Source organism: Perca fluviatilis, chromosome 1 (assembly GCF_010015445.1).
Source record: "Perca fluviatilis chromosome 1, GENO_Pfluv_1.0, whole genome shotgun sequence".
NCBI lineage: Eukaryota > Metazoa > Chordata > Actinopteri > Perciformes > Percidae > Perca > Perca fluviatilis.
The window spans coordinates 22182134-22209794 of NC_053112.1; the positions used below are offsets into that span (position 1 = coordinate 22182134).

At 44.3% G+C, this 27661-nt stretch overlaps 1 protein-coding gene across 2 annotated transcripts; it reads right to left on the bottom strand.

The window, feature by feature from the left end:
• Positions 1 to 549: 549 nt before the first annotated feature.
• On the bottom strand, positions 550 to 27597 carry si:ch211-214c7.4 (GRB10-interacting GYF protein 2). 2 transcript variants are annotated; one of them, XM_039796043.1, is made up of 7 exons: positions 27352 to 27597; positions 26040 to 26169; positions 13511 to 14222; positions 13247 to 13340; positions 6766 to 6935; positions 3961 to 6531; positions 550 to 1907 (listed from the first exon to the last, which is right to left on the bottom strand). In XM_039796043.1, exons 3-7 carry the CDS (start codon positions 14121 to 14123, stop codon positions 820 to 822), a joined length of 4536 nt encoding a protein of 1511 aa, XP_039651977.1. In that variant the 5' UTR covers positions 14124 to 14222; positions 26040 to 26169; positions 27352 to 27597; the 3' UTR covers positions 550 to 819. The 2 variants fall into 2 exon arrangements, with proteins under 2 accessions (XP_039651977.1, XP_039651969.1); XM_039796035.1 differs by lacking the exon at positions 26040 to 26169.
• Positions 27598 to 27661: the final 64 nt, after the last annotated feature.

Here is a 27661-nt window from a genome sequence, read left to right on the forward strand (position 1 = left end):
CCTATGATCACTGCATTTGAATACTTAAACTTTATTCAGTAGTTTAAAATAATTCACTAGTTTAAAAGAAAAAAAAACACAACAACAACAAGCAAAGATTAGCTAAAAGCTTGAAAAATTAACATTGTGTAGCAGAAACCGGTTTCTTTTTTCTACCCTTCTATGTTGTGAGCCCGTGTTGGTTGGGAACCACTGATCTACAGCACCACAAGGTTATAGGTCTACCTCCAGGGCTGGACAGTATATTTATTATTGTGCATGTTTTTGATTCTATCATGGATTTTACTAATATTTCTCTCGGGTTCTCTTTCTGAAATACTTGGGAATTAAAACAACCCGTTACAAGTATGAGACATTGGGATGTAGGTCAATGTCAAAGAATGTCTTCGGATTCTTTTTTTTCCACATTGCCCAGCCCAAATATTAACTCCAAGTTGTCTATAGAGCTGTTGTTCTGAAGTAAATATGAATTCATAGTGTTGATTAGGAGTGCACGATTCAATATTGATTTGATAAAAAAAAAAAAAAAAAAAGGATCCATTTTTGGAATTCTATGAATCCAATCGGTAGAGTTTGAATCACGATACGAATCGAATTTTTTGCACACCCCTAATGATTATAGTAACAGTAGAGTAAATGTGGGCTGCTCTGCATACATGTGTATATCACCTCATCTGTTGTGTGCCTTTTCCATGTGTTTGTGTGCATAAACAGACAGCACTTGTGTCATCTTCCCTGTACGAGTGTCGTTCATGTTTAACAGTACCGCAGATGTTGTACATAAGTGTGCGAAGGAAATCACGCACACACTCTCATCCCTCAATGATGCGTCTCCAGCTCCACCACGGTCCACTCTCCCTGCGGGGAGCTCCCAGTGGCCTCTGGGGAGAAACTGCTAACTGAGGTGACGGTGGCAGACGGCGGCGTGAGTGGAGGCAGCAGGCTGGGCCACAGGCTGCTCTCCAGGGGGCTCAGTGTGCCTCCTGCACCCCCCGGCAGCAGCAGCAGGGACGAGCAGCCGTCTCTGTTCAGCAGCAGGGTCTGATTGATCAGCTGCTGGACTATGTCCACTTTCTTCCCCCAGTCCAGGTCCAGGGGAGGAGGTCGCTCTGGAGACTCAGGAGGGCAAGGGGAGGAGCTATCTCCATCCTGGGAGGGGTCGCTGGATGACAGAGGGGAGTCTGGGAGAGGAGGAGGGCTCTCAGTGGACGGTGAAGAGTCTCGGCATTGGTCTTTGTCCGACGTCACCCTTTCACAGTCGGCCATCTCTTCATTGGGGTTGGGCTCCTTTATTCCCTCTTCTCCACCTTCAGCCTCATCTTCGTCACTGTTCTCCAGGGCTTCGTAGATGGTGCAGAGGCCAGAGGAAGGGGACAGCAGCACCGTCTGTCCTTTGTTAGCCTGGTGCAGCTCTTGTTGCCACTGCATGATCTGCTGTCTCTCCTTCAGCTCCTGCTGTTGCTGCTGTAGCTGAAGTTCAAGCTCTCTCCTCTGCTTGAGCTCCTCTTCCTTCCTCAATTTTTCCTCCTCTTCCCTGTTCGTCACCTCTGCCTGCTCTCGCGTTCTCATTTCCAGCTCCTCTTCATTCCTCTTTATTTCTTCCTCGGCTTCCTCTTTCTTCTTCCTCTGCTCCTCTTCCTCCCTCCTCTTCCTCTCCTGCTCCGCCTCCTCCAGCGGCCTGCTCTGTTGCTCCCTGCGTTGCTGCAGCTCCAGCAGCTGCCTCTGGTGTTGCTCCAGCCGGCGGAGCTGGGGGCTCAGCGCCTGCTGGCCGAGGCTCCTGGGTGGGAGGTCCGCGCAGGTCAGCCTCGGCGGGGCGACGGCGGCCACGTGAGGTTTGACGACGTCGCAGTAGGTTCTGGGGTGTGCCGAGAGGTCGCGGCGGTGAGGATGCGCTAGTGCAGTGAAGCCTGTGTGAGAGGAAGCGGGAAGGAAGATTACAGTAGCGTGATGTTATAAAACAGGTCACAGGCAGCAGGACAGTGACAGCAGTGCAGTGTGAGTACAAGCAAAAGGGTACAGAGAAGAGGGGGGGGGGGGCCTTCAGAGGCTCATACTTGCTGAAGGAATAGTGGAAGCATTGTAAAGCCAAGCCCAAAAAGGTCTGCCAGTAGCCTACAGCACCAAACTGGCCGGCAATTATTTGCGGTTTTGTACTTTGAACAAGTGACAGTGGGACATTGTTGGAAAGCTGTGCAGCAGTGACCGATACAGCCTGTTAAGTATTCAGAGGGGTGGAGCCACAGTATTTGTGAAATAAAATAAATGAACACACCAGAAAATAGTGACCCAAGGTATGGGAACTGGGGGTGGTGGCTGGGGCAAGGGTAAGGAAATTTGTGCAGAGAGCAAATGTGCATATGTGATTTTCTCTCCTTTCTTTCCCCCCCCAAACATGTAATCTTTTAAAAATAAAACGACACCTAGAAAATTAATTTGTGTGCAAAAAAGAAAAGCAGCCAACTTCCTGTATATGCAATCACTATCAACTATGGTGAGACAAACAACCACAGAAAAGCTTTTTGTGAGCTACATTTGTCATCCGTGAATGGAGTTTCTAGTTAGTCAACCAGTGATACATGCAAAAGCTCACCATGCATTTATAGACATCCAGCATCACAAGAAAAAAAAACACAATAGCTTGGCTTTAGAAGGAATCAAAGTACATCAAGTTCTAGAGCCAAGCTATTCGTCTGACCCTGAACAAACCAATCCAAAGTAATGTAATGAAAGTCAAGTCATTGTGCAACAGTGACATGCATAAGCACGAGTTAACATTAATACAGTGTTGTAGAACAGTGCAGTAGAAAAGCGCTAACACAGCAACACACCCAGAGTGGACTGGAGGGAAAGTAAAGTAGCAGAATGAGGAGGGCCGGGTTCTCGAGGCTGGAAGGTAAGACGTCCGACTTCTTTTGCTACTTGAGATGCCAAAGTTGATCCATGGATGAGAAGGTCTGGTGGTGTGGATGATCAACTCATGGACGATTCATTCCAGTTATGTAGTTTGTGGCGTGAGTTCCACCGTTCATCGTGTCCAGTTTCCAAAAGGAAAGGCCGCAACATATGCATGAGTTTCTGTGGGAGTGTATGGCATGAGTAAAGCAGCGATATGCTGAAGTGTCTGCGATATAATGAAATGTATAGAGCCACTGGTAAATGACTGGAAGTTTGGAAGACCTTGAAATTAATCTCCGTGGTGTTGGAGGACCAGAATTATGCCATTCCCAAGAGCCCATTTCAATAAAACTGTACATTGAGAGTACATCATGGTAAAAATCTAATCTTTATTTAAAGTTGTAAAGGTTCATTACTCCAAAAGATGGATTAACACAAAAAAGCTGGGGTACAATTTAAAGTGCAAGAAGAGATGAGGAGTGATCGGGTATAAAGGAAGATTGCCTGTATCTCAAGGTCGGAGAGTGAAATCAAACAGGAACATACAATCAAAACTTAATGTCAGTTTTGTTCAGTAAAAAGTATTAGGATAAATACACATGAAGCATGTTCATTCCACATTTCTTTTGTTACGCTTAATTTGTTTGTTTTTCCCCTCTTGAAGAGCTGTAAACAGACAAGTCAAATCCATGCTAGTTCAGGGCAACCACATCATTATTATGTGTTAAATAAAACAGAAACCAAAACCCAGGCACGCTCACACATTAGGAGTAAATAGTAGTAGCTATTGCACATACAGGAATTTAAGCCATATACTCAATATTGAAATGTTATATCAGAGGGAAGTGCCACTGCTGTCCTTTTTATTTCTTCCTCTTTTTGCTCTCTGTTTCTTTTTTCTTTCTTTTTTTTTTAAACTTTGATTACATCCACCCCCAGAGATTTCAGGACAAACGCTGACGACAAGAGCTACAACAGGGATGTATTTCGGAGAGGCTGGACTGGGGCCGGAGGGAGTTAAGGGACATTATTTGGGCTGTTGGGAGATGATTAACTATACATTACCTGCAAAAGAGTTCTCAGTCTTTTCACAGATAGTAGAATAGTAGGGAGGCTGGATGTCATCTGGGTTTTCCTCCGGTTGCTGCAAAGTGCTCAGAGTTGACGAAGGGTCCAGGGCTTCCTCTGGCACCGGCACTTCCTCCCCGACAGGCTCAGCAGACTCCGCTTCCTGCTTCCCACATTCGATGTACTGCTGCTCTGTGAGGCATGGCTGGGTGTGAGGCTGCGGGATCAGACAGGGCTCCTTGGCCTCCTCAGGCAGCTCCTCCAGGGAGAAGATGCCAGGGCTCCTGATGCAGCTCTCCCCTGTGGACTGGGCGTTGGAGTTTGAAGCGGTGGTCATGGTGTCAAAGCCGTAAGATGCCAACGATGTAGCCGAAGGTGGGGTGGTGTCTTCACCTGCACCGCCCTCCGTGTCAGCCTCCTCTCCCTCTTCCACAGTGGACAGGCAGCGCTGGGCTGGAGACTGGCTGTCAAAGGTCGTGTGGATGACCAACGGACTCTCCAAGGAATCCTCCAGCTGAGCCTCTCCCTCTGTGTCGCTGGCCTCGTCTTCTGTTACAGAGGTTGAGGAGGGGTTGGAAGTGGGGGCAGTTGCGGGGCCTCCCAGGACTTCATCAGCAGGCAGGGTCTCAGCCTCGGCTTCCTCATCTCCTTCCCGGTCCAGGTCGGGCTGTGGGGAAAGCGCCGGGCCTTGCACATCTTGAGGCTGGAGCTTCCCGTCTCGATTGTAGTCACAGAGTTCCTCGGGTGTGCTGATCTCACTGCTTAGGGTGCTTGACAGAGACATTGCTGGGGCAGAGACAAGAGCTGGGCCCAGGGGCTGCATCGGGGCTTGGCTGGACTGACCCATGTACATTTTGGCATCGAGATCTCGTGGCTCGTCTATGATAGAGGAATGATGGGGAGGTTCTTGGTTTTCAGGAACAAAAGGTGCAGAGCCTAGTTCTAGCCAAGCTTGGGCTGGGGTCTGAGTTGGGATCTCCGAGTCTGCGTGCCAGGGATCTGCCAAAGGGCTTGCTGCAGCCGCTCCTGCCACCTCTGGGGGCTGGGAGACGTGCTCAAGGACCTGCTGTGGCTGAAGAGGTTCTGGCCAGGGATTAGCAAAAGGGTTTGGTTGGTCCCACTGAGCAGCTGGGGCGGAGGGCAGCTGAGGAGGGGGAGGTGGGGGCTCGGCCACTCTGTTTAAGTTGTCCAGCCTTTCATCCTCAGCAAAGTCATCCTCATCGGCATTCCCATAGCTTTCCAGCCCACTCTCCGTCACCCCCTCACTAGCCATCTCCACATCCTCATCATCCTCCTCCACATCATTGTCATGTCTGGGTCTCTGCGGTTCATCTGCCCGCTCTGAGCCCACATCCATGTCACACACCCGATCATCGTCATCCTCCTCATCTTCATCCTCATCAAAGTCATTAACTGGTATGTCAGGAACCTTTTCAAAGTCCGGTGAACCTGCTGAGGCTCCTTCCATGTCAATGGCTCCTTTGAGACTGCCGTCTCCCAGATCATCCATGCTCTCAGTGCCCTCCAGGACACCAGGGGCACTCAGTTCAGACGCACCCTGCTGACTGCCGCTTACCTCCTCAGAGTCCAGCTCAGAAAGCAGGGCGCCACCGGCCCTCCAAGCAGACCCTCCTACTGGTCCAGCCGACCCGGGACGAGACTCCTCTGTGGGCTGTGTGGTCCCACTCATTTCAGACACCGAAACCAGCTGGCTTCCCTCCCTCTCCTCTTCATCCTCCTCCTCATTCTGATTGGTGGGAGAAACTATCAGAGGGATGGCATTTGTTGCTGTGGAGGGGGTTTGGTCGGTTAACAGGTAAACGGGCTCCTCGGACAGATCTGGAGGACAGTCCACTGGTAGTAATGCAGGCTCAGCAGGGGCAGGGGTCTGCTCCTGCACGGTTAGTAAGGGGGCACTGCTCTCTAGCTGCTCCTGGGGTGGAGACGTTTGTGGTAAGGCCGTCCTGGCAGGGCTTTGTGGAGGAGAGGAAGCAGTTGCATGTCCTTGAGCAGTCTCTTGAGGTACCACCTCTGGTGTGGTATCCTGGGCCAGGACTGGGGGAGGGACCTCCTCTGGTGCAGAGGCAGCAAGGGATGATTCTTGTGGGAAGGACTCTGGAGCCTCCGATTGTAACTCTGCTAGCACAGTTGCTGCGGCAGCTGCTACTGCTGCACCAGCAGCACCCTTTGGTGTGGTAGTATTTGAAACACCTGTCTTCTTGGCAGAACTGAAAGGTGTGACAGCCTGAGTGGGTTTGGTTCCACGTTTTGCCTGAGGGGTGCTGCTGTCTACAGGTTTGTGGGCTGGAGAGGTGGGTGGGGTTCGACCAAGGGGTTTGTTATGGGCAAGGGACCGAACAGCAGCTACAGGTTTCCTTGTGGGAGTAGATTTTACAGGTTGTTGAGTTTTGGACTGAGACACCTTGGGGTCGGCTGCCTTCGCTGTTGTGGACCACTTGGAGGCAGAGTTAAGCTTTACGGTGGCTGTTGGTCTAGAGGGTTCAGGTTTTTTGGTAGCAGCAGATGCTGTAGCTGTTACAGGTTTCTTTGCCACTGGTCCACTGACATCTGGTGCAAAGAGAAAAACAACAAACGTCAATTCACCCAATCGGATTGTCAAATGATAAAAAAAATATGTATTCCTGTGTGGCTAAAGTAAACCACTTCGTGTTCCTTTATTGTAATATTTTAGCCTGACAACTTCAAACCAAATCCATCCAGATGAGTTTATGAAATCCAAAGGTAAATGGCACATGGCTTTAGAAGAGGGTCTCAGAGTCAGAACAAGGCACAACTCCTTACCATTCTTAGTAGCAACAGTTTTGGGAGGCTGTGCCGCTGTGGTCCTGCCAGTAGAGGGTGCTGTGGTAACTCTAAATGCAGCAGTTTTGGCAGTTGCAGTGGTGGACGGCTTGACTGAAGCTGTGGTGGGCCTGGATGCAGGTCGAGATGTTGAGGGACCTGTGGCAGGCCTGGAGGAAAAGAAACAAAGACATACTCAGGTGACAAACACAAAAATACAAGTTGTAGCAGTTTTATTTTTGTGGTCCATTAACTTTGTTGGCAAAGATCCAAACATGAAATCTGATACTCTGCCTCTACGTGCATTTACAAGCATAAATGAGCCGTCCTAATTTAAACCACAAAAGCAATTTCAACAATGGTAACGTATTAACGCAGCACCATCCATCTATCCACACTGTAATGCCTCCTTCATTCTCCAATCACTTCAGAGTTCACTTCAAAATAGAAAGATGGAATGGAAAACTTGAATTGGGTAAGAATGACAAAGAAAATGGTAACGCAGAGGTAGAGGAGAGGAGATCTGAGGCAGTGACAGAAGCAGACAGACAGGGAAAGAGTTGTCAGAGCAGAAGTGCCAACAATTTGAAAATAAAAATGTTGAGCACAATGCAAAAACAAGAAAAAAAAAAAAAAAATGAAGGTGGCCTAACATAAGAGGAAGGAAATTGAGGACAGAGAAAGCATATGGTTAACGAGGAGAGGGGGAGATAATAGCTAAGAACACATACGGCAGGTGGGGGAGGAAGGTAGAAAACATTCATTAAATCAATCCCATTTTAAGCTCCTGGTCTACTACTCAGTTTAAAAGGAGTTCTGTCGTGACACACACTAATCCACTCAATCACCACAACAAGCCAAAACTCCTTTCCCCACTTCCTCTCTTCTTCCATTAGGCTCCTCTCCTAGACAAGCAAAATGGTTCAATTTGTGCTCTGCTCTTAGCACAGACACACTGTTGACTTCAACACCCACAATATAAATTGACATTACGTTGCTTCACTTAGCAAATTCAGTGAACCCATCTACATGTTCAACGGTGCTCTCAAAATCACCATACTGCTTCTTGGAGACTCAATACATTAGGTTTATATAAAAAATAAAAACATGTTCTTGAATCAGAGGTTTGGGTCTCAAATTTGAGACCCGAACCTCTCTGTATTTTTGCCTTATTTCATAAATGACTGACTGGTCACCATGCCAATGTAAGCATTGGCTATACTCTGTCTCTTTGCCAATACACATGGATTCAGTTGATAGGCACAGTCAGAGAGAAAGAAAATCCTTAGAAAACCACATTTGAAAATATCCAAACAAACCCCATCCAAGCACTAAGCATTATGCAACAAAAAGGCCTGAAACCGAAACTTGATACTTTTGCCGGGAGCCATCACGTTTGGGTCTAGAACCAGAACTGTAGGTCAAACCACAATCTCATGCCAACAGTAGTGTTCGAGCAGGTTAGTTTAGCCCTTACAATGATATTTGACTTAAAATCTATTGCGCCCTGATAGAGTGTGTGGCTCTGTCCATATTTTCTCTTAACTACAAGCAAATAAATATATTGCGATTCTTGCAGCACTTTTACTTGCTCCATCATTTGTCCATACAAGGCTCTGAGCAGAACAACTGAAGCAAGCAACTGTAACGCATTTCCATGTGACAACACCCTTTTATAAGATTTAAAATTGATCAGTGAAAGTGATTCGTTAGTGACATCTGTGCCATAACCTACATAAAATTAAAAAAAATTTAAAAAACCTGAATGTTGCTTATGCTGTGCTATAGTCTGGGCTCTGTGAAATCTCCACACAATACATTTGTCTTGTTAGGCTCCAAGAATTTGACATAGTCTGGTCTGTGCTGCAATGCACTGCTGCATTGGCTAACCTACAAACAAAGTCAGTCAGTTAAATGAGGGAGTCATCAGCCGCAGGCAGTACTAGCAATCATTTCTACACTTGAACCCTGGTGTGCAAAAACAATGCAAAACCTTAAGCACTGTACATAATTCACATGACATCAGTTTCTAATAAAAATTAATAACTTCCAACAACCAAGAGCTCCATAATCAAATGTAATTGCCTTAAGAAACTGTGTGACCTCCACCATCATTACAACAATCTCCATTACATCTTCTTTTGGATTTAAGTCTTGAACATGAACTGACAGAGACCCACCGACTTTGATGGCTTCCAGCAGAGCAGCGAGCCTGCACCCACATTACAATAACCATTACAATGACCACTTGTTTTCCAAGATCATACGACCATTGCACAGACTGGACTCATGAGATATTGTAATTTGCTGCTATCGGACAGAAGATTTGAGTTGTAATGTGAAGTGCAGCCCAAACACTGGGAAGTGTGTCAGACACAGATAAAATCTGACCTGAGTGAATGTTGGGTAATGATGAACGGGCAGAAAAACAATGGGGGAAAGGTAGGAAAAGGTGCATTAAATGAGGCCGTTTTCATATCTACTCCAGCATGCAAGCAAAATAGGAATTGACAGTACCACTCAATTATAGCACGAGTCATGTCGGACATAATTAAGTGAATGACTTCTCCAAAAAGACAAGTGAGTTAGACTGAAGGATGAAATTAGACTGACAGACATAAATGAAGATAAGAGTTAAGGGATGTGAATAAAGGGTAAGGGGAGGTCACAGACACAATATAACCCCAACCCCTCCCTCCATTGTTTTATGATGGGTTATAACTCCTAAAAAAGGTTTGATCCAGAGGGACAGCACAGAGAACAGACAGGCCCACTAAAGCCTGTATTCCACACATTGTGGGTGGTGGCTGGTGGTTCTGTTGTTGGTGTATTAGTATGGATTACATTTCCTGCCAACCGAGGATTGAAATCAATACAAATCACAGTCCAAGGGGAGGATAGGAGGCACTACACGGCCATCTACAGGAGGTAAATGACCAAACACAAGGTCCTTTTAAGGGCAAAGGTCAGCAAAGGGACAAGTCACAGATGCACTTTATGGACTCTGATTTACAGACAATATTCACAAATGTTTACTACAGATGCAGTCACCACACCGGTAACGTACTGAGCAGCTGCAACATTTGGCCAAAAATCAAAGTGTAAACATGAGCCAGAGGAGGTTTGTTGAAGTTGACCTACTACATCCATTAACCACTCAAAACCAAAGAGAAAAGGAGAGGGCTTGGCCAGGAGATACTAGTTATCCCTGTTGCAGTAAGCTCATCCTACAAATAAAATGCAGTCAAAGTACACGTTTTTCTGTCCTCACCCTTCCCCCCCCTCACTTCAAGGGCCTCCTTCAAGAAAACAAATGGAAATGGAGCACCTTAACAATACCTTGTTTGGCTTGTAGGTTGTCCAAAACCAGCTGCTTTACTCCTTCCTGAGAGGAGCCCACATTCCTAGAGTTTGTGTGGGCCTTCAGTTATCTCCTTGACAATACAGAGTGGAGGCCTGAAATCAGCTCAGTGGAAAGTTGAGATGAAATGTTGCAGCCAAGCAATTGCATGGCAGACAGTGTTTGCTCTTATGAGGCCCTGGGCACCCGCTGTCACTGTGATAGATGCCATGGGCCTTTCTCTATTAGGACAGTAATCCTGCCCTCTACCAAGTCGGGGAGAAATGACTCCAATAGGACAAGACAGAAGTAATTGGGAGATGTGACAGGGAGCCAAACCGATAAAAAGACCAAACAGAACAAAAGTAAGAAGAAAGTGTGTTGCATAAAACAAGCCATTCTTCTAAGGCCGGTGCAATGGTTTTGGTGTAATTTAAATAAATTCTCCATTACAGCCCATTCAGTATTTGAATAATGAGGGAACATTCTGTATCTGAGAGACCAAAAAGTACTAGCCAGCATCAATTCTATCCATTCCCAATGGGGATCGTTTGAACATAAATCATCTCTTCACCAACATAATCACTTTCTCTTTAAAACAGAACTAATGTTAACAATACAAAATTAAAAAAAAAGGGGGGGGGGGTTAGGGGGAAGGGTAATGGGACATTTCGAAGGAAGAGGGGGGGGGGGTGGGATGGACAAAGACGGATTGCTCAGTCAGTGCAAGGACACCATAACCCATCGTTGGAGGAAAGAAGAGCAAAGCTGGTGCCAGATTTGACAAAATTTAGCTTCTACTTCGTTATCAAGTGTTCTCATCGACCACTGAGACAGAGACATCCTCCTGACCCAAGGGTTGTTTGGGTTGGGTGGGAGGTGATGTTAGTGCGTGTGAGGGGGGAGGTAGGGGAGAAAGAGAGATGGGGATGCTACTGTGAATGTAATTGTATAAAATTAAATACAATTGTTGGGGGAAAAGAAAAGGACATCCTCCTGTCGTTCAGATGGATTGTATGCTGGATCCAGAATTTGATTTCCTTTTGTACCATATCCTTCCATCAAATCTTATTCCCACCATACCTAAGCACTAATCCCATTTCCAGGAGCTCATAGCTGAACACAATGACCAAATCTTATTTGCTCTACATGAATGAGGCTCTGGTAAAAGTAAAATCATCTAAAACCCAATACGTTTCCATTCCTCCCTTTGGGCAAATTACTATGAATACTTCATGAGGGAGGCGGGTCTTTACACCGGCCACAGACTGTGTGTGATAATACACTTTCAGGGGCATGTTGTCCTTACTGTCTACCTCAAAAGATCTACGTGAAGGAGATTTACCTGCAGATAATTGACTTTAAAAATGTTTGTGCGTTCCTGTGTGACAGTTTGGGAAACAATAACTGCTGTTGTCCCAGCAATTTAAGAAACAATGGAATGGAAACAGGAATGAAATTACAAAGAAGATGCTGTAAAAGGAAGAGGCTATGCATCAGCCACTGTGTTGCAGCTAAATAATCTCATTAGGTAGTTTGCCAAATCTTTTAACACCATTCAATTCTGTTGAATGCAGCGCTATGGACTGTTGGTGCTATTGTTCTCAGTGTCATGACTTCTGCAAGTCAACACCCGAGCTGAGAGAAGGTCTGTTGGCATTACTGCCAGAGAGCCAGCACGAACACCAACACTGACTGAAAAGCACACCACTACTACTGTTGCAACACAAAAGGGTTCAACACGACACCAACTTTCAAATGCAGGTGGCACAAACTGCAACACGCTTCATCTGTCACAAGGGTGAACACCTGCTGCCGTTCTCCTGTTGTCCTCTGGGTCTCAAGCTGAGAGGCGAGTGCTTGATGTCAACGTCCCGGGGAACAAGCCAGGAAACATAGGGATGACGTGCTACTGTAATCAGACTCCAACACTTGAAATGTCTCAATAATTCAGGGGACACACACCAACCCCATTGAAAAGGATACCACCGTCTTGTGGTGAAACGGTCATTCAGTTAAGTAATTTATCAAGCGAAAACTACAACACCATTCTGTGGTTCAAGTTTGGTGCATATTTGCTGAGGTTTTCTGTTTTATATAAATTGTAAACTGAATTTAAGAACTTGGCATGGGCATTTTAAAGACAAAGCAATCAGTCGATTTATAGAAAAAAAGAAGGAAATTGGGACTTCTATATCTACAATAGTAAGAGTTGAGGTATATAAATTGGTGCCGTTATACACAAATAGGCATTTATATTATTTCTTATAGCAAAGAAAGAACGCAATTACTCTGTGCTGCTTCAGAAAACAGAATGATGCAGCACATTGTTCCTTTATTTAATAAGGTCATTAAGAGGGAAGATAAGTGGAGAGAGAATCTAATCACATAATTTGACAAACATTTGAAGAAACCACCAGCTGATAATTATGTTTGGCAATCATTCATTCACTTGGATATCTTGAATTTCTTTCGAGTAAAAAGTCTTACGAATAAAAGCTTTCTAGTCGATAACAGTAAATGATTGGAACTTCTATCGCTATCCAAACTACCAGCTCAGTACGCGAGGGATTATGATCCACGTCAATAGCCCTTTGCCCTGGAGAGGTGGGGCTGGTTTCTGCCAGGGGGGGGGTCTGTTTGGGACAAAGTGGTAGTTCTTCAGTATCGCTGCCTCTGTTAAGGCCCTCTGTCTCAGGTTATTTCTGCTAACATGACTCACTCGTGAAGCGAAATCTGACTCAATAACGGCCCAAAGACCACAATGGACATCATTCTCCACTGCTTGCTTTCAGGGCATAAACAGTCACCCTGTCATCCAGTTTGTAAGGGGGATTAAAAAGTTCAGATCTCAGAGAGGGGGAAGATGTGTGTGAATGACAGACAGAAACACAATGCAGAACAGGGAGAAAGAAAGCAGAGAAAGAATGTTATTGTCAGTAAAATAAAAAGAAGTTTCCCAACCGCATGACTTTAAAGTTAAAAAATGTGCTCATGTGAAGCACTTTGAGACTTTGTCTGTATACTGCTATATCCAATTAAAAAAAAAAAAAAAAAAAAAAAAAGAAGTGCTCTATGGACACTGCACCATTGGACTTTCATATTACTTTATCACCCCTGCTGTCTGTTATATAAACGTACCTGGTGGTCTTTGAAGTGGTGGAACAACCAGCTTTAGTTGTGGTGGAAGTGCTGGGTTTTGGGGCAGTGGACGCCGCTGCTCTGCTGGCAGTAGCTACAAAAAAAAATAATAATAATTAATGGAAGAACAACATAAAAATGAGCTTGCATAGGAAATTTTTTTTTTAATTAATATGGAGCAAAAGGTGTTTAAGCATAGGTTGTCAAAGAAGGCAGAGAATGAAATAAGTATTCAATTAATTTTTACTTATTTCTCAGACTTACCTGCAGTTTTAGGTCTAGCTACATTAACAGTCTCCACTACTGGTCTCTTCTTAGGAATGCCATTCACTGTTGTTGGTCTGGTACCATTTGTTGCTGTGGCAGCAGCAACTGAGGCAGTCCTGGCCGGTCCAACAGGCTTCTTGTCAGGCACTCTAGATTGGTTCCTGGCCACGGAGGAAACTGCTGCTACACCCACCAGTCTTTTAGGTACAGCCCCCGCTGCTGATGCTGTAGCAGCGGTTTTCTTGACTGCAGCTGAAGAGACATTTTTAGAGGATTTGACGTAATTCGCCGTGTGGTGCGAGGCCGTCCCTGGCCGTGATCCGGAGGCCCCTGCAGATTTGGCTGTGGGCTGGACTTTGGTTGCAACAGCACCTGCAGATTTGGCCGTTGTCTGTATTTTAGTTGCAACAGCCTTTGGTTTGACTTTGGGGTCTGCTTCCACTGGCTTGCCATTGGCCATCGGAGCAGCCCCAGGTGCTGCATCATTTACAGCTTCCTCTGGTTGCGATGGGGCTTGCTCCGTTATGTCGTCCTGCGATGAGGAGGGCTCTGCTACTGCTGCAGAGTCAGTGGGCTCCGTGGTTTCCATGGTATCCCCATCCGGTTTCATTCCCTCCTTCTGAAGGTGTGGACGCCGAGGTTGCTGCTGACTTAGAAGGTCCAGGGGCTCACACTCGTCTTGATTGGCCAGTTATGCAAACACTTTGTCCTGTAGAAGAACAACAAAACACATCATCACAAGGACATCACTGATCTCTTTTACTGTACACCCCATCTGACATGCATAATTGAAACATTGTTGCACTACTTATGAAGTCATATGATAAACATGTCACTGTCAGCCAAAGGAAATGCTGTTTATGGCAAGGGGCCTCCAAGGAATTTGGGGGGAGTCTGAAAAACAGGAAGTGAGCAGTGAGAGATGCCAACAAATCTGTTTTCTAAACCAGTCACTCTGCTCCACAGTGACTAGTCATCCCATCTAAAAGAACTACTAATAATGCATCCTAATCTGTGCGGTACCAAAATAAATTTAGGAATACTATTAAAATACCACAATAAAAGGAACCGTGGATTGTTTTAACTGCACATTTTATGGGGCAGAAAAATATATAAAAAAAACTGATGACTTGTGACTGTGCTCCAAATGGCTTCCAGCCTCTTGAAATTGAAAAAAGGGAAAAAGCTGTGGTTTGGAGAGCCGAAAGCCAAGAGGCTTTAAAATCTCCTGATCTGACACAGCCCACAGAGGACAAGGAGAGGGAGGAGGTGGCAAACAAGCACCAAATGGCCCACTTGTCAGCCATTGTCTTCCTCTGTTGAGCAGATGCAGATGCCAATTGTCACATCATCCTGTGATCGCTCAGATTTGTGTGCTAGGAGAATCCTAATTGACAGCACTCATGGAAATCTTGAAAAACGGTGTAGAGCAGAGCATGTGAGCAGAGGTTTTTCCGGTCCCTCCCCATTTTCCGTCAAGAATCGGCTTTTTTGTTTGTTTTTGAGTGGAGCGGGGAAGAAACGGAGTTGAGCGCAGCGCCCTGGCGCGGCTTGAACAGGGGAGCAGAGGGAACAAACAGCTCAGTGAGGGAGGAGCAGAAATGATCACCGCTCTACTCTGCTCACATGCTCCGATGTAGACTAGAAGAAGCTGTGGTGAGGTGGGAGAAGAGGAAGGGGTGACATGTTAAAAAACACCCCCCCATGGCTAGAACAACCTCTTTCCAGATCTGTTATGGGTTTACTTCCCCCCCAATCATCCCCTCCACTCCTTCTCCCCACCCCCTCCCCATTACTACTCTCTTTTTTCCTATAGCCACTTGTTTCTCCCCTCCTCCCACTGCTAATAGATCTGCTTCCAGTAAATTGCTACACATATGGTCTAGCCAGTAGAAGCTCTGTATGGCCCAGGAAACAAGCTGTGTAAGATTGATTGAAGAGGAAACAAAAACAGATTGAGAGGGATAGAAAACAGCAAAGACCTACTATAATATGACAAAGTAATGAAACAAAACAAAAGCCATAGAAAAGGGAGAGTAAAAGAGAATAGGTTATTTCTAGTAGGGAAGAAAGGCAGAAGTAGTAATAAGAATGAACAAACCATGACAGCAATCCAGAAAGAGACCAGACTCGGCCCTTCCAGTGCAAACTAATAAGGTCATGGCCGTAGACGATTTATGATAGGCAAGCCATTAAGCCAGATAACTAAAAACATCTTGGAAAGAGGACAAGTTCCAATGAGCAAACTTTTCCACCGACATGATATACGGAGTGCTTTTATACAGCCTCAGAGTAGAATAATAACCAGATCTACAAACATTTGCCTTTAGGATGGAGAAAGCATCTGTATCACAAATTTTCAAACAGAACTTTTAGAATGAAGTCTTCTGAAGAATCAGCACTTATTGTTGTCCAAAAGTTAGAAAACATTGGTTTCCTCGCCAGTTACACCTCAACATCTGAGGTAACCATACTGTGGCCCCATTCTCCCAGATCCCAAAAGGTTTTTGATTGCACTACTGTTTACGAGAGAAAAAAAAACGTCTCTGTAAGTCTTACCTCTTTTTCTATCAATGTACTCGGGGAAAGCCGAGCAACAAGAATGTTTCACAATCAAAAGACAAATGCCTAAATGGACCATTTGTATCCAATTTTTGAGTAATTTGTCTGGCCAGTTTAGAGTTTATAACCACTGAATACACCTCCCCACAGACTCCACACCTGTACATACAGCCACTGAGCCCCAATGGCTTGTTTAAAATAATGGAGTCTACTACCCTTTGGTTCAGCCATGGAAAAGTCACAACCTGGGCTCAGTGCTCATCTTGAAAAAGTTTTCCTCCTGCTGCCTTCTTTGTCTCTCGTTTTATTCTGGTGTCTATGGTTACAAATCTCAACACAACGAAGTGTTGGACAGTAACCTCTCTACCAACACAAAGTCTGGATTGTCCGTTCTTTTGTAATATATAAAGCGTTAAAAAGATAATTAGTTAATGTGCAGAGCCTTTGGGTCAGTGTTGTGCAAATCATATCCATTGTCATTACTCAATATGAATAGGAAGCCATTAGCAAATTGGGAACCTAGAGAAGTGGTTAGCGAGGTTGCTTCTCATTGGTCCTTTCCGATTTTATTCCTAGTGGGTTGTAGGGCTGCACAATATGGAGAAAAAGTCATATTGTGGGAGTGCAGAACGAACGAGAACTTAAATTCAGTCGAGTCTGTATGATTGCGATTTACAATACTGCGATATAATGTTATCATCAGTCTACTTGCTTGATTATCAAGGAAAATGCACAACATTTAACCCTGATATTTAAGATGGGTGTAATAGAATAACCAGTTATTCATTTACAAAATATAATCTGTACAACCTCTTCTTAAAATCTGCATGCTCTGAAACCCTCGACACAGATACTCACGTGACCATACACAACACACACGCTACTGCCTAAACCGACTGATTGGTCCCATCTTTTGTGGAGGTTACGAGGGGCACGCTTTATACATCCATGGGGTAGCGTAATTCAGAGGGCAGATTCAACACAGAAGCATAAACCAGGCATTGGTAAGAGCGAGAATGGCAGGTATGTTGAGTGAGTGAAGTCAGTGTGTGAGTGGTGAAGCAAGCGAGGAGAGTGACCAGTGAGGGGTGTCGGACTTAGCGTAGCGGCTGTGTGAGGGAAAGGAGAGACGAAAAAGAGATAGCAAAGACGATGTATAGGGAGTTAACAGTAAACAATGAAAACACCAAGCTTCTTAAGACACGGTGGCTTCATCTTGTAAATACGGTTGGTAAAGTAAAGGGAGACTGCAGCGCACACAGAGAGAGTGTCACGAACACAGCACACCATAACGGTTATGTAATTGCACATCGCGATTGCGATTACTTGATTAATCGTGCAGCCCTAGTGGGTTGGCGTGTTTGTGTAAAAAAGTATTTACATCAGGTCAAACTTGCTCTTTGAAGTGGTGGCTTTACTTGTCAATAAGCCACCCAGACAGGAAGGAGCTGCTCCAAACGCAAAGAACAGCGAGACAGGGAATGTGACTGGCACGGTGACGTGCATGACAGTTTTGCCAGTCCAGCTACTAATGCCAGGGGCTTAGCAGAATGAATCGCATTCCTCATGCGATGACCCCCTTCTGGGCAAGTAAAGGCATCATCTCTAACCAGCTGACACTATGTGACGCAGCGCAGCAAGGCAGTGAATGGATCATTAAAATCCCATCCACACACGCACGGATAAGGGATGTTTTACTAAATCACACTAGACCGCTCTGCAGAGCTGCCCATTGCTCGTTTTCATATCCATCAGAACACACACTTGACATCACTACTATACCATTTGGGATTCTTCAAGCGGTTGACACCTAGCTGAGAACATGTTCAGGGCTCCTAATTATATGTTCAGAAAAATGACTGCACAGCACCAGCAGCATTTTTAAAATGGTCTGCCTGGTCAAGATGAACAGCCGCATGCATTTTGATTGAAATACAAAACAACTCTATTGCCTGCCATTCTCTTGGTCTACATTTGCATAACAAATCCTAGTTCATTGAAGATTTAAAACTGTATTCCGGACACAGCATGCCTTGTTGCTAGCCAGCTCCACATGCCTAATATCACAATTAGCTCAATACCCCTGGTGACAATTACAATGTGTTACAAGTATTGTGATGAAGACAAAAGTCCAAAGGCTGGGAAAAAAACAACAAAAAAAAACTGCAGCAGTATGTGTTTAGTTCCAGCAGCAATCACTAAGCAAGATTGTTAGAGGGAGTCTGTCTAGACGGAGAAGGGGCCTTTAGTGGCATTTACATTCCACTTCTTCTAATAAAGAAATATGGCCTTGTGTGTCATTAAATCTTACTCCCGACCTCTGTCTTGAGGCAGTTTAATTACATCTGTTGTACCCATCTCTCAAGTCTCTCGCTCTACTCGTCCAGACATTAGAAGCGGTGCCTGACAAAATGGGTCATTTTTAATACTGTGTCTAATACAAGCAGAGGGGGATTAAGCGGTGTTGAGAGCATGGCAGGGGTTTGGAATGCATTGTGCAGACTGCTGGAGGTGGTGATGGATGAAGGGGCTGTTGATACTGATGCTGGGGCTTAATGTCATCTGTAGATTTACCGCAGACTGCTGTCACAGTGCTGCAATTACAAAACCGTAAAGAGACATTACACGTTAGGAGTGTAACAGATCGATTGGGAGTATAAACACAAGCCGGTGAAGGAAAGTTAGGAACATATTTTAGCAATTTCAAGGTCTACTTTTACTTAGATGCCTTTTTTATTAGAGCTGAATCAACAGATAAATCTCCAACTATTTCAATACATCCTTTAAGTCATAATTAAAGCAAAAATAAATAGTCTGTCTTCCAGCATCTCAAATGTAATAGTTTGCATCATTTATTTATTTGTCTCAAGTACATAGTAGGGGTGGGAAAAATAATTCATTCTTAGATGCATCGTGAGTCTCTGTAGACAGATTCAATGCTCGATTCTGATAAGTTCATTTTTTTTTTTATAGGTTTAGTCACATGTCATGGCTGTGTTAAAAAAAAATAAAAATAAAAAGGCATTTGCGCATTTTTACTAACTTAACAATTACAGAAGGCATCCTCAAATTGATGGGGAAGGTCATGGTTCTTTTTGCAATCATTTTGGAGGGTCATAGAATTTATTAAAAAAAAAAAAAAAAAAAAAAGCGAAGGGAGGGTCAAGTCTATTTTTACTAAAGATCCCAAAACTTCTCCGGTGGCCCTTTATATAAGTAACAAACAGTCCCTTACATCTGACCACCTCATGTTCTAAGAAGCCAATTATCCGCCTTTAAACATGACTGAGCCTCTGACATGGAAGAGAAGGCGACTTTCACAAGCATGTTTAAGGCTTAAGCATGGAATGACTACAAAATAAAAACCTCAGTAGACAAAACATTTCATTAAAACTTGTGTGTGACAAATATATCAAAATGTAAGATTTGTCTAGGAAGTGATTAGCAAACTCAGATTTAAATGTACATTTTTAAAAAGCACGCATGGAAATGTACATCGAGATGCATCGATAATTGGTTTAGATTCAAATCCTTGACCTCTGAATCGATTCGTGAGGTGCCAAGAGATTCCCACCCCTAGTAAGTTGTAAACTGAATATCTTTGGGGTTGTACAAAAAAAATAAAAAAGAAGCCAATTGAAGATATCACTTTAGGCTCTGAGAAATTGTGACACTGACTTTTCTGATCCATTTATAAAAATGATTAATAGGTTTATCCAGAAAATATTGTCAGATGAATTGATAATGAAAATAATCTTTAGTTGCAGCCCCATTTTGGATATTAAACTAGCCAGTGTAGTTGCCTGATGTTAAGTTTCTACTTTAAGATCCATGTCAATGCTGCATCTGCTCCAAGATGATTAATGGTGAGAATGAAGGCCTAAAGCAGCAGTGGTATCAAGAGCACATCTGACCCATCCACATTCCAGCTCTGCTGACTTCCTCAAGACTCCTCAGGGCTACACAGCAACAGCTGGCCGTATAGTAGTGGAGGAGTGAAAGGTCATAGGGAGTCCAATGAATGTGTGTGCACCGTGTGTACATCAGATGGGGCAGTGTGTGTGTGAGAGGAGAGTGCGAGTGAGCAAATAGTGTGTAGAATGAAAGTGTGCATGATGTGAAAATGTCTTTTGCACAACTTTACATGCAGGAAAAAAAAATAAAAGTTAAAGCTGGAATTTAGTGGCCCGCCACTTCCTGCATTCTTTCAATACCACAGGAACACTTGAGTCATCTCTACACTCCTACTAGAACCGCACCTCTAGACATTTAAAACAAATAAAAGCTGGCCTTGTAAACTTGACCATGGTTACAGGGCTGGGAGTGCAGTATGACATGGTTTACAAATGAGATATGAATCAGTTTTGCTAAGTAACCTTCCTCTGGTGTGAGTTTGCTGCACAGGAAGAAACAGAGTGGAGACAATGGTATGTGAATGAGTAGGCTAAGAAGAAGTTTATGCAGTGGAATGAAGAGCAAAACAAGAGGTTTAAATTTTGTTGTTTGGGAAAGGAAGGGGTTTTCCTCTTTTGGGCTCAAGCTTCAGTTCAGAGCAACAGATCAGATGCAGGGAAAACTGCTCACTTTCACTCCAATCCCCATCTAGGTTACTACCACTACTACCATTTCAACAACCGAGGAAGAATCTAAAAAAACAATTTGTTTAAAAAGTGGGACAGCTCAGGACAAGGAGAGATGTTCTGGACAACGCGGAAGTTCTCCCTCCATTCTTTGTCCACAACAATGACGACATTGTCCCACCAACTGCTGGTTCTACCTGGTCTAACCCAAAATCTTCTCCCCTCCTAGTAGCTGATGTGGCATATGCGGTTGTCCATAAGACTTTTTTGCTCAGCGTGTTGGCACAGGAGCATAATATTTTGCCCTAGTAACCCTACTAGGGCCAATACCTTCTCCAGCAGAAACACAAGCATGTAGTCCGCCATTGTTGTTATGAGGAGGGGTGAGCCAAGGTCGGAGGCTATGAGGTCGAGGGGTGTGGCAATGACATCATCGAAACGCAAGTATGCGGTTTCGCCATCCAAACGAAGCCAAAAGGGAGCAGTTTTCGAATTTTTTCAACCTGGGACCAGATTTCAAAAAAGTGCGTTTTCAGGCAGTGCGTTTACAGGATTCGTTTGGATGGTCGGCCCAAACGACGCAAAACATGTGCGTTTGCATCAAAAAGCATTTCCGTGTGGATGGCCCCTAAATTGACTCTGAGCAGCAGGCCTTTACACACAGCCTCCTATTGCTGTCTGACCATACAAGGAAGTAGTAGTGTCGCTTCTTCTGTTTCACCAAGTGAGTATTTAGTTCACATGCATACACTGTGATGGGAGAGGGAGAGAAAAAAGAACTCAAACTGCTGTTGGAACAGGCACGCATACTGCATGTCTCAAAGCATGCTGACAGGAAAGGCAGAGTGCATACGAGCCAAGCATTTGTGAAATACAGCCCTACAAAGCACAATGCTGAATAGTTGCCTCCATCTCTGCATACCACAAGCTCTCTCTTGCTCCGACACACAAACCTAGTACATCATGAGTCCTTGGAGGATATTTCACAAATGAAAAAATATATTTTTACCTTTTATACCTCTCGACAAATCCCTTATACTGGAAGACATCAAATTAAAGACGTCCATTGGTGCAACATTATATGGTTACAGCATTGATGACAAACACAAAAAAAAAGAAAGAAAAAAGCCAATGCCCTTGGCAAAAAAAACACTTTCATCAAGGGGGGGGTTGGGTTTGACGTTAAGCACGCAGCTTATTTTAATCAATTCCATGCGGGACACTAACGTGCTAAGTGACTGTAAGCTACTCAATAAGGCCATTAGGAGCAGGTGGTTAAGTGTGGTTACAAGTTAAATGGACTAAGGCAGTTAGCCTTTAAGGGAGTGGCAGTCAAAACGGGATGGACTAGAGGCTACTGGCAGCGGAGTGGCCTGAAAGGCTGCAGGGAAATAGGCTGCAGGGAAATGGGTTACAATCTGTTGCAAACCTGGCAGGGTTTTCAAAAAGCACCGGGCCAGGCCCTGCTGCCACCAGGACAAGCTGACAGTGGGGCGTGTAAAGTCAACAGGGTTTCATCAACCAGGGAGGGAACTGAGTGTATGCAATCAAATCTGGACAAAAACAACAACAACTTCCAATCATGATCATATCAAGTGTTTGTGTGCATAACTGAGTATTACATTAGGGTACTATGAGGGGGAGGGTGGGCAGACAAGCCCTATTGTCTTCACTGTGCATCATGTAACCCCCTCAAGCATGGTGCAGAGGGGAGTGGGGGGGTAGATTTTGAGTGGTTTAACTAGTGCAACGGGACGGGGGAGCAGCAGCTGGCGCGGGTACCGTCACCCAAAAAAACCCAGGGATATTGAATAGGCTGCAGTGTGAAAGAGGGAAGGATGATGGACACCTCTTTCATACAGCAGACATGTATATCACATGGATGAACTGAATGTAACTTCAAGCTAAATTCAACTGTTCATTAAGGACTGCTAGTCTGTCACAGGTTAATCTATACTTTCCATTCAGAGACCTACATCTGCAGCTGTAGTCCCATGCATGTCACTGCTAAATGATGGCATTAAAAGAGTTACACATTTCATGCTGTAAATACCAACATGAGCTTAAGTTTCAGGTTGGGCTTGCTTTTGCTCATTTGCTATCAGATCAGTGAAGTCTGTTAAATGACCAACAACAATTAATCATCCCTAATAGACACACCTGTTCACAAAAGTCAAGTTAAAAAAATAAAAATTTTTTCAAAAATGTGGATTTGTGGTAGACATTAGTTGAAAGGCTGCAGAAGGATTGCTAAAAATGGTTAGAAAATAAGAGATAGGGAGGGAGTTATAGAATGAAGCCATGGCTTTAAAATGGCATACCGCACTATCAAACTCATACTGGCTTCCCACCAAGGACCTTTGTCCCATGTTATCTCATTCTCTTTCCATTTCCTGTTGCTTTCCAATGTCAACTAACTAATACAAATAGGACGGGGCTGGAGAAGAAAAGCTGAAACACTACTCCTTTCTATGTTGTTTCATTATTTGTTTGACATTTTCAGTAACTTGAATTCAGCATAAAAATAAACCAAATGAAGAGATTCTGTCAAGGATGGTTGGCTGTTAAGATGCCAGAGCTGACATCAGTTATACCGTATTAAAGCCAGCCAGCGCCCATTCACTGTGGACCAGCCAACTGGCTATAGACACAGGCAGGAAAATAGTCAATATAAATGCTGGAGAGCCCCGAGGGCCAGATCAGTTACCATGCCTCTGACTGAGCAGGGTGAGCTGAGGCCAGATGGACAGTGATCCCACACCTTGCCTGCCTGCCTCTCTGACAGCCACTCACAGACAAATCCCTGTGCTGTGCCAACCACACACATACACATTACTGAATCCACAGGATTTTTTTTCCTGCCTATCAAGAGGCAGAGCAAAGGATGATAACAGGATATGGTGAACCTGCTCAACACAAACAAACATAAAACACATCCTTATAGCTGCTGGGCACTGATTCACCTCAGACAGACTTGGATAAGTAACCAACTAGATAAAAATATACAGCTTTCCCTAAGTAGAGACAGCTGCCACAGGCTACATTCACATCACCAAAAGGAAGTTAAGGCAACAGCATCTTTGTACAATATACTTATGCCCCCTCTCCTTTTATACAGTTACCATAGACATTTTCCCATTATCTCACTTATTGGCTGCAACAGATCTATACATACTGCAATATGTAGCAGTGCAATTTCTAAGGCACCCTGTAAGTCATTTAGTTATCTAAAAAAGCACTATATTGATAGCAGAATGTATTTGGGATGGCATTCAAGGCTACCAAAGTAAGCCAACAAGCAGACTACAAAAGTGCTGAATTACTCTTTCAATAATTACAGTGCACTGAGCCCAGCTTCACAGTCCCAGACAGACTGAGTGCCTAAAAACGCAGTGCCAGCGTCCACCACTTTATCCTAATGGGCAGGAGAGTAACGGCCTCCAAACCACAGTGACGAGAGTTACAGCACCACACCGTCTCACCAGCCCACTGCTGAACAGCCAAAAGCAACACAGGCAATGCGCAACAAACCTTAAGGTTGATGAAATATAGTTTATCCTCAGCTGTCATCCTAAACCGATGTAGTAAAGCAGGCAGTGGTTGAGATCGAATGGCCATGGGTGTGGGCCTGAGACTGACACTGGTTGCAGGCTGTAAAAGCAGCTGACTTCTAAGCAGATGCAAATGCTCTGGCTTGTACGAGAGTTGGGCTTTCCATTCAGCTGCCCTGATTTTTTGACCGAGTTCTCCGACGAGATACGGGCTAAAAAGCGCCAATGTCCCTGTGGTACAGATGATAGCTTTGAGAAATTCACTCTCTCTCTCCCCCTAGGGTGAGCAGAGCAACTGGAACAGTGACAGGACGTCATCATTCGCAAAGTCATGGCAACCAAATAAACAACCGGGCGAGTACTACTTCACTCAATAAGTGATAAACAGCGACGAAATCCCCACTCACGCGGGTCCCGTGAAATTTGACAGCTACAGTTTATTGGAAAATAGTGTTGGGCATGCTGACTTTGATGAATTTACTGTTTATCAGACCCCAGATGAGACAAGAAGCTAATGTTAGCCAACACTGCTGTTGGCAGACCCCACAAGTTTCTGCAGATTTTCCCAAGACAAATTGAAGACATTCTAAGACCTTTTTAGGACCATTATGAATGAAATTTAAGACTTTTTACAACATCAACTAAGCCCTAAATTCTGTTTTTTCAAGCCAAGTATTGCTAAACTTGTACTTTCCCCATAGCTGAAGAATAAAATCTCTTTTATGTCTGTGGTACAATCCGAAAGAGACTCTCGCCAATAACACAAAAGCTGATTGGGTGCAATATAAGTTGCATGTTAGTCTAAGTTGTAGTCGTAATACAGCGAAATTATATTTGGAATAGCGAAAGAAAGAACTACAACACCACAAAAATAAAAAGAATTAGAGGTAGCTTTGCTTGTACGTAGGAAAATTAAGACTGGTTTAAAATTATTCAAGACCTAGAACACAATACTTCCGCAAATTTAAGACTTTAAAAAAAGTCCTACAATTTTGAAATTTTAGACTTTTTAAGACCCTGCGGAAAACCCTTTCATTTAACAGAGTGAAGAAGACACTACAGACAAGACAGTTTTTGTTCAAAGGCCTGTCATCTCAGATCAAATCAACTTTTGGACAGGCAGGCTAAAGTTGCCGAAATCTGACATAGCTCTGAGAAAAGCTCTCAAGTAGCTGAGCAGAAAACATTCGGGGTGTGGAAGGCATTTCACTGAAGACACAAAACCGGTATTTCACTCACTCAGTTACAGAACCTCAGCCTTGATTTGATACCCAATGGGTGGCATTTTAAACAGTCACACACCCACAAATGTTGCAATGTCAACCACCTGCATTTCTCTCATGCCTGGAATATAAACAACAACTGCAGCCACCCTATCAGTTCAGTCATAAAAGAAGGCAATTTTCAAACCACCGTATCTGATCCCTTGAAACTTATCTCAAGGTTGAAGGATGCAGTGAAACGAGAACTATTTTGAGCTCTTCTGGTTTGCTTTGGCCTTTAGGAAGAAAAAAGGGAAACAGAGGTAGGGACAGCGGAAGTGGCTGTGCAGAATATAAACACGTGCCGTGTCCCAATTCACAGGCTGGAAATAACAGTCTAGCCTCAAAGAGATACTAAAAATAACAGTTAATTTGGATGGACTAAGATGCTTCCCTAAACATTAATGTTCGGTTTAGGGTCCTGGAGACACTGAGCCCCTGTTAAAAAGCTCCAATAGCATACTTGACATTGTTTCATCACCATGATACTTTTAAATCACTTTGGTTACTTTCCCTAATTTTATGAGAATTGCTAATAAACATGATTTTGAGGGGCACCTGGTTAGCTCACCTTATAGAGCGTGCGCCCCATGTACAGAGGCTCAGTCCTTGTCGCAGCGGCCGCGAGTTCAGTTCTGACCTGTGGCTCTTTGCTGCATGTCATCCCCCCCTCTCTCCCCCAATTTCCTGTCCTATAAATTCTTTGGCCAGAAAAGGTGTGAGACAGACAGACAGACAGACACACACAGATTATGTAATGTAGACTCTGAGCCAAACACTGGATGATGAACAGCATCCCTCTATCACTGAGATCTGCAGACGATCCCATCTGCTTGTTTGTCTCTGCATTCCTCCCTTTTGTCATGTCACTCTGCCAAATCAAGAATGAGATCACTCCATGTGCAGGTAGACAAATATGAAAACAGATGGTGGTTATCCTGTCAAGAAACAACTGAGAAGGCACTTAAGGTCTTGTGTGTGCATGCAAGAAATATAGGGTGCAAGCTACTTCAAAATTAAATTTTCATAGATCTATCAATACACCAGTGATGTATGACATGCGGCTGACACATACATTCCCATATACGCAAAGATTTCAACTAATCTCATACAAAAACATACCCTCAGACTTCAGGATCCCAAATAAACTGAAAGCCTAGACTAGCTGTTTTGGATCAATACATTAACAAGAGTTCCTACAACATTTCAAACAGATGTGATACTTTTTATAGTCTTTTTCTTTTCTCACCAACAACATTATCAAATCGTTTCTCGTGTTGTTTGAGTCCCTTTCAAGCACCCCTAAGTGGTCCCAGGACCCCCACTTTTAGAACCATTGTTTTCATAGTTTCTAGGTGTTTTAAGCCGTAAGTGGAGCTTTAATAATGCCATTTGTCTCTGAGAACAAACATGCTGAATTTCCCCAGGTTTAGCAAAAGGCCCAGTTTAGCCTCACAGAACAATAGCGCTGTACCGTGCAGCAGCTTGCTGAGAGAAACACATGAAGCCAGTCAATAAATTGAACCCTCTACAACTAAGACCGTGCCAGCTGAGTCTTGTACCACTGTACACCCAAATAAATTGAGTTTTAAGAGTAAAAACACACGTTAAAACCCCCGCCCTAAACGACGCGTGCCATGCTAACGTTACACATATATCATCACATCCAGACACAAACTGGCCACTCCACATTGCAAAGAGGGCTTCTGGCTTCAAAACAAATAATGACTGGTTCGCTTAAAATTCTCCCAAATAGGGTGGGCTTCCCTAAGCAAAGCAGTCATGTTCGAGGTAACGTTACTTTACGGTTAAAATAGCACAAAGACATGAGAAGGTGATGCACCGTAACTTAAATAATGTCGTACGTAATACATTCTCTTTACCTTCCAAAACCGCCGACTCTGCTTTTGAAGACTCCCGGAGAAACAAACAGTGCCTCCCTTTCGGTCCGGCACTGAGGTAAAATGCACTAAATATGTCGGCAGAGCAGTAAATTTCACCGGACTAACAATAACCCCGCGCAGTCAGCGGAGAGCGTCCCACTTCGTGTCCTTCCCTCCACGTTTGAGCAGCGGCAGGCGGCGGCAGACTTCATGAAGGATGGACTCGGGCGAGAGGGCGGGGGTTGGGGGGGTGGGGAGTGACCGAGGAGTCCGGCAGCAGATTGAAGACGAAAGCGTGGTGGTAATAAAA

Excerpts from the sequence above, each read along its gene's own strand:
- si:ch211-214c7.4 (XM_039796035.1), bottom strand. The coding sequence starts at position 14,123 with ATGAAACCGGATGGGGATACCATGGAAACCACGGAGCCCACTGACTCT. Across the intron at positions 13,341-13,510 it reads AGCTAGACCTAAAACTGCAG|CTACTGCCAGCAGAGCAGCG; the intron begins GTAAGTCTGAGA and ends TTTTTTTTGTAG. Across the intron at positions 6,936-13,246 it reads ACCACTTCAAAGACCACCAG|GCCTGCCACAGGTCCCTCAA; the intron begins GTACGTTTATAT and ends CTTTTCCTCCAG.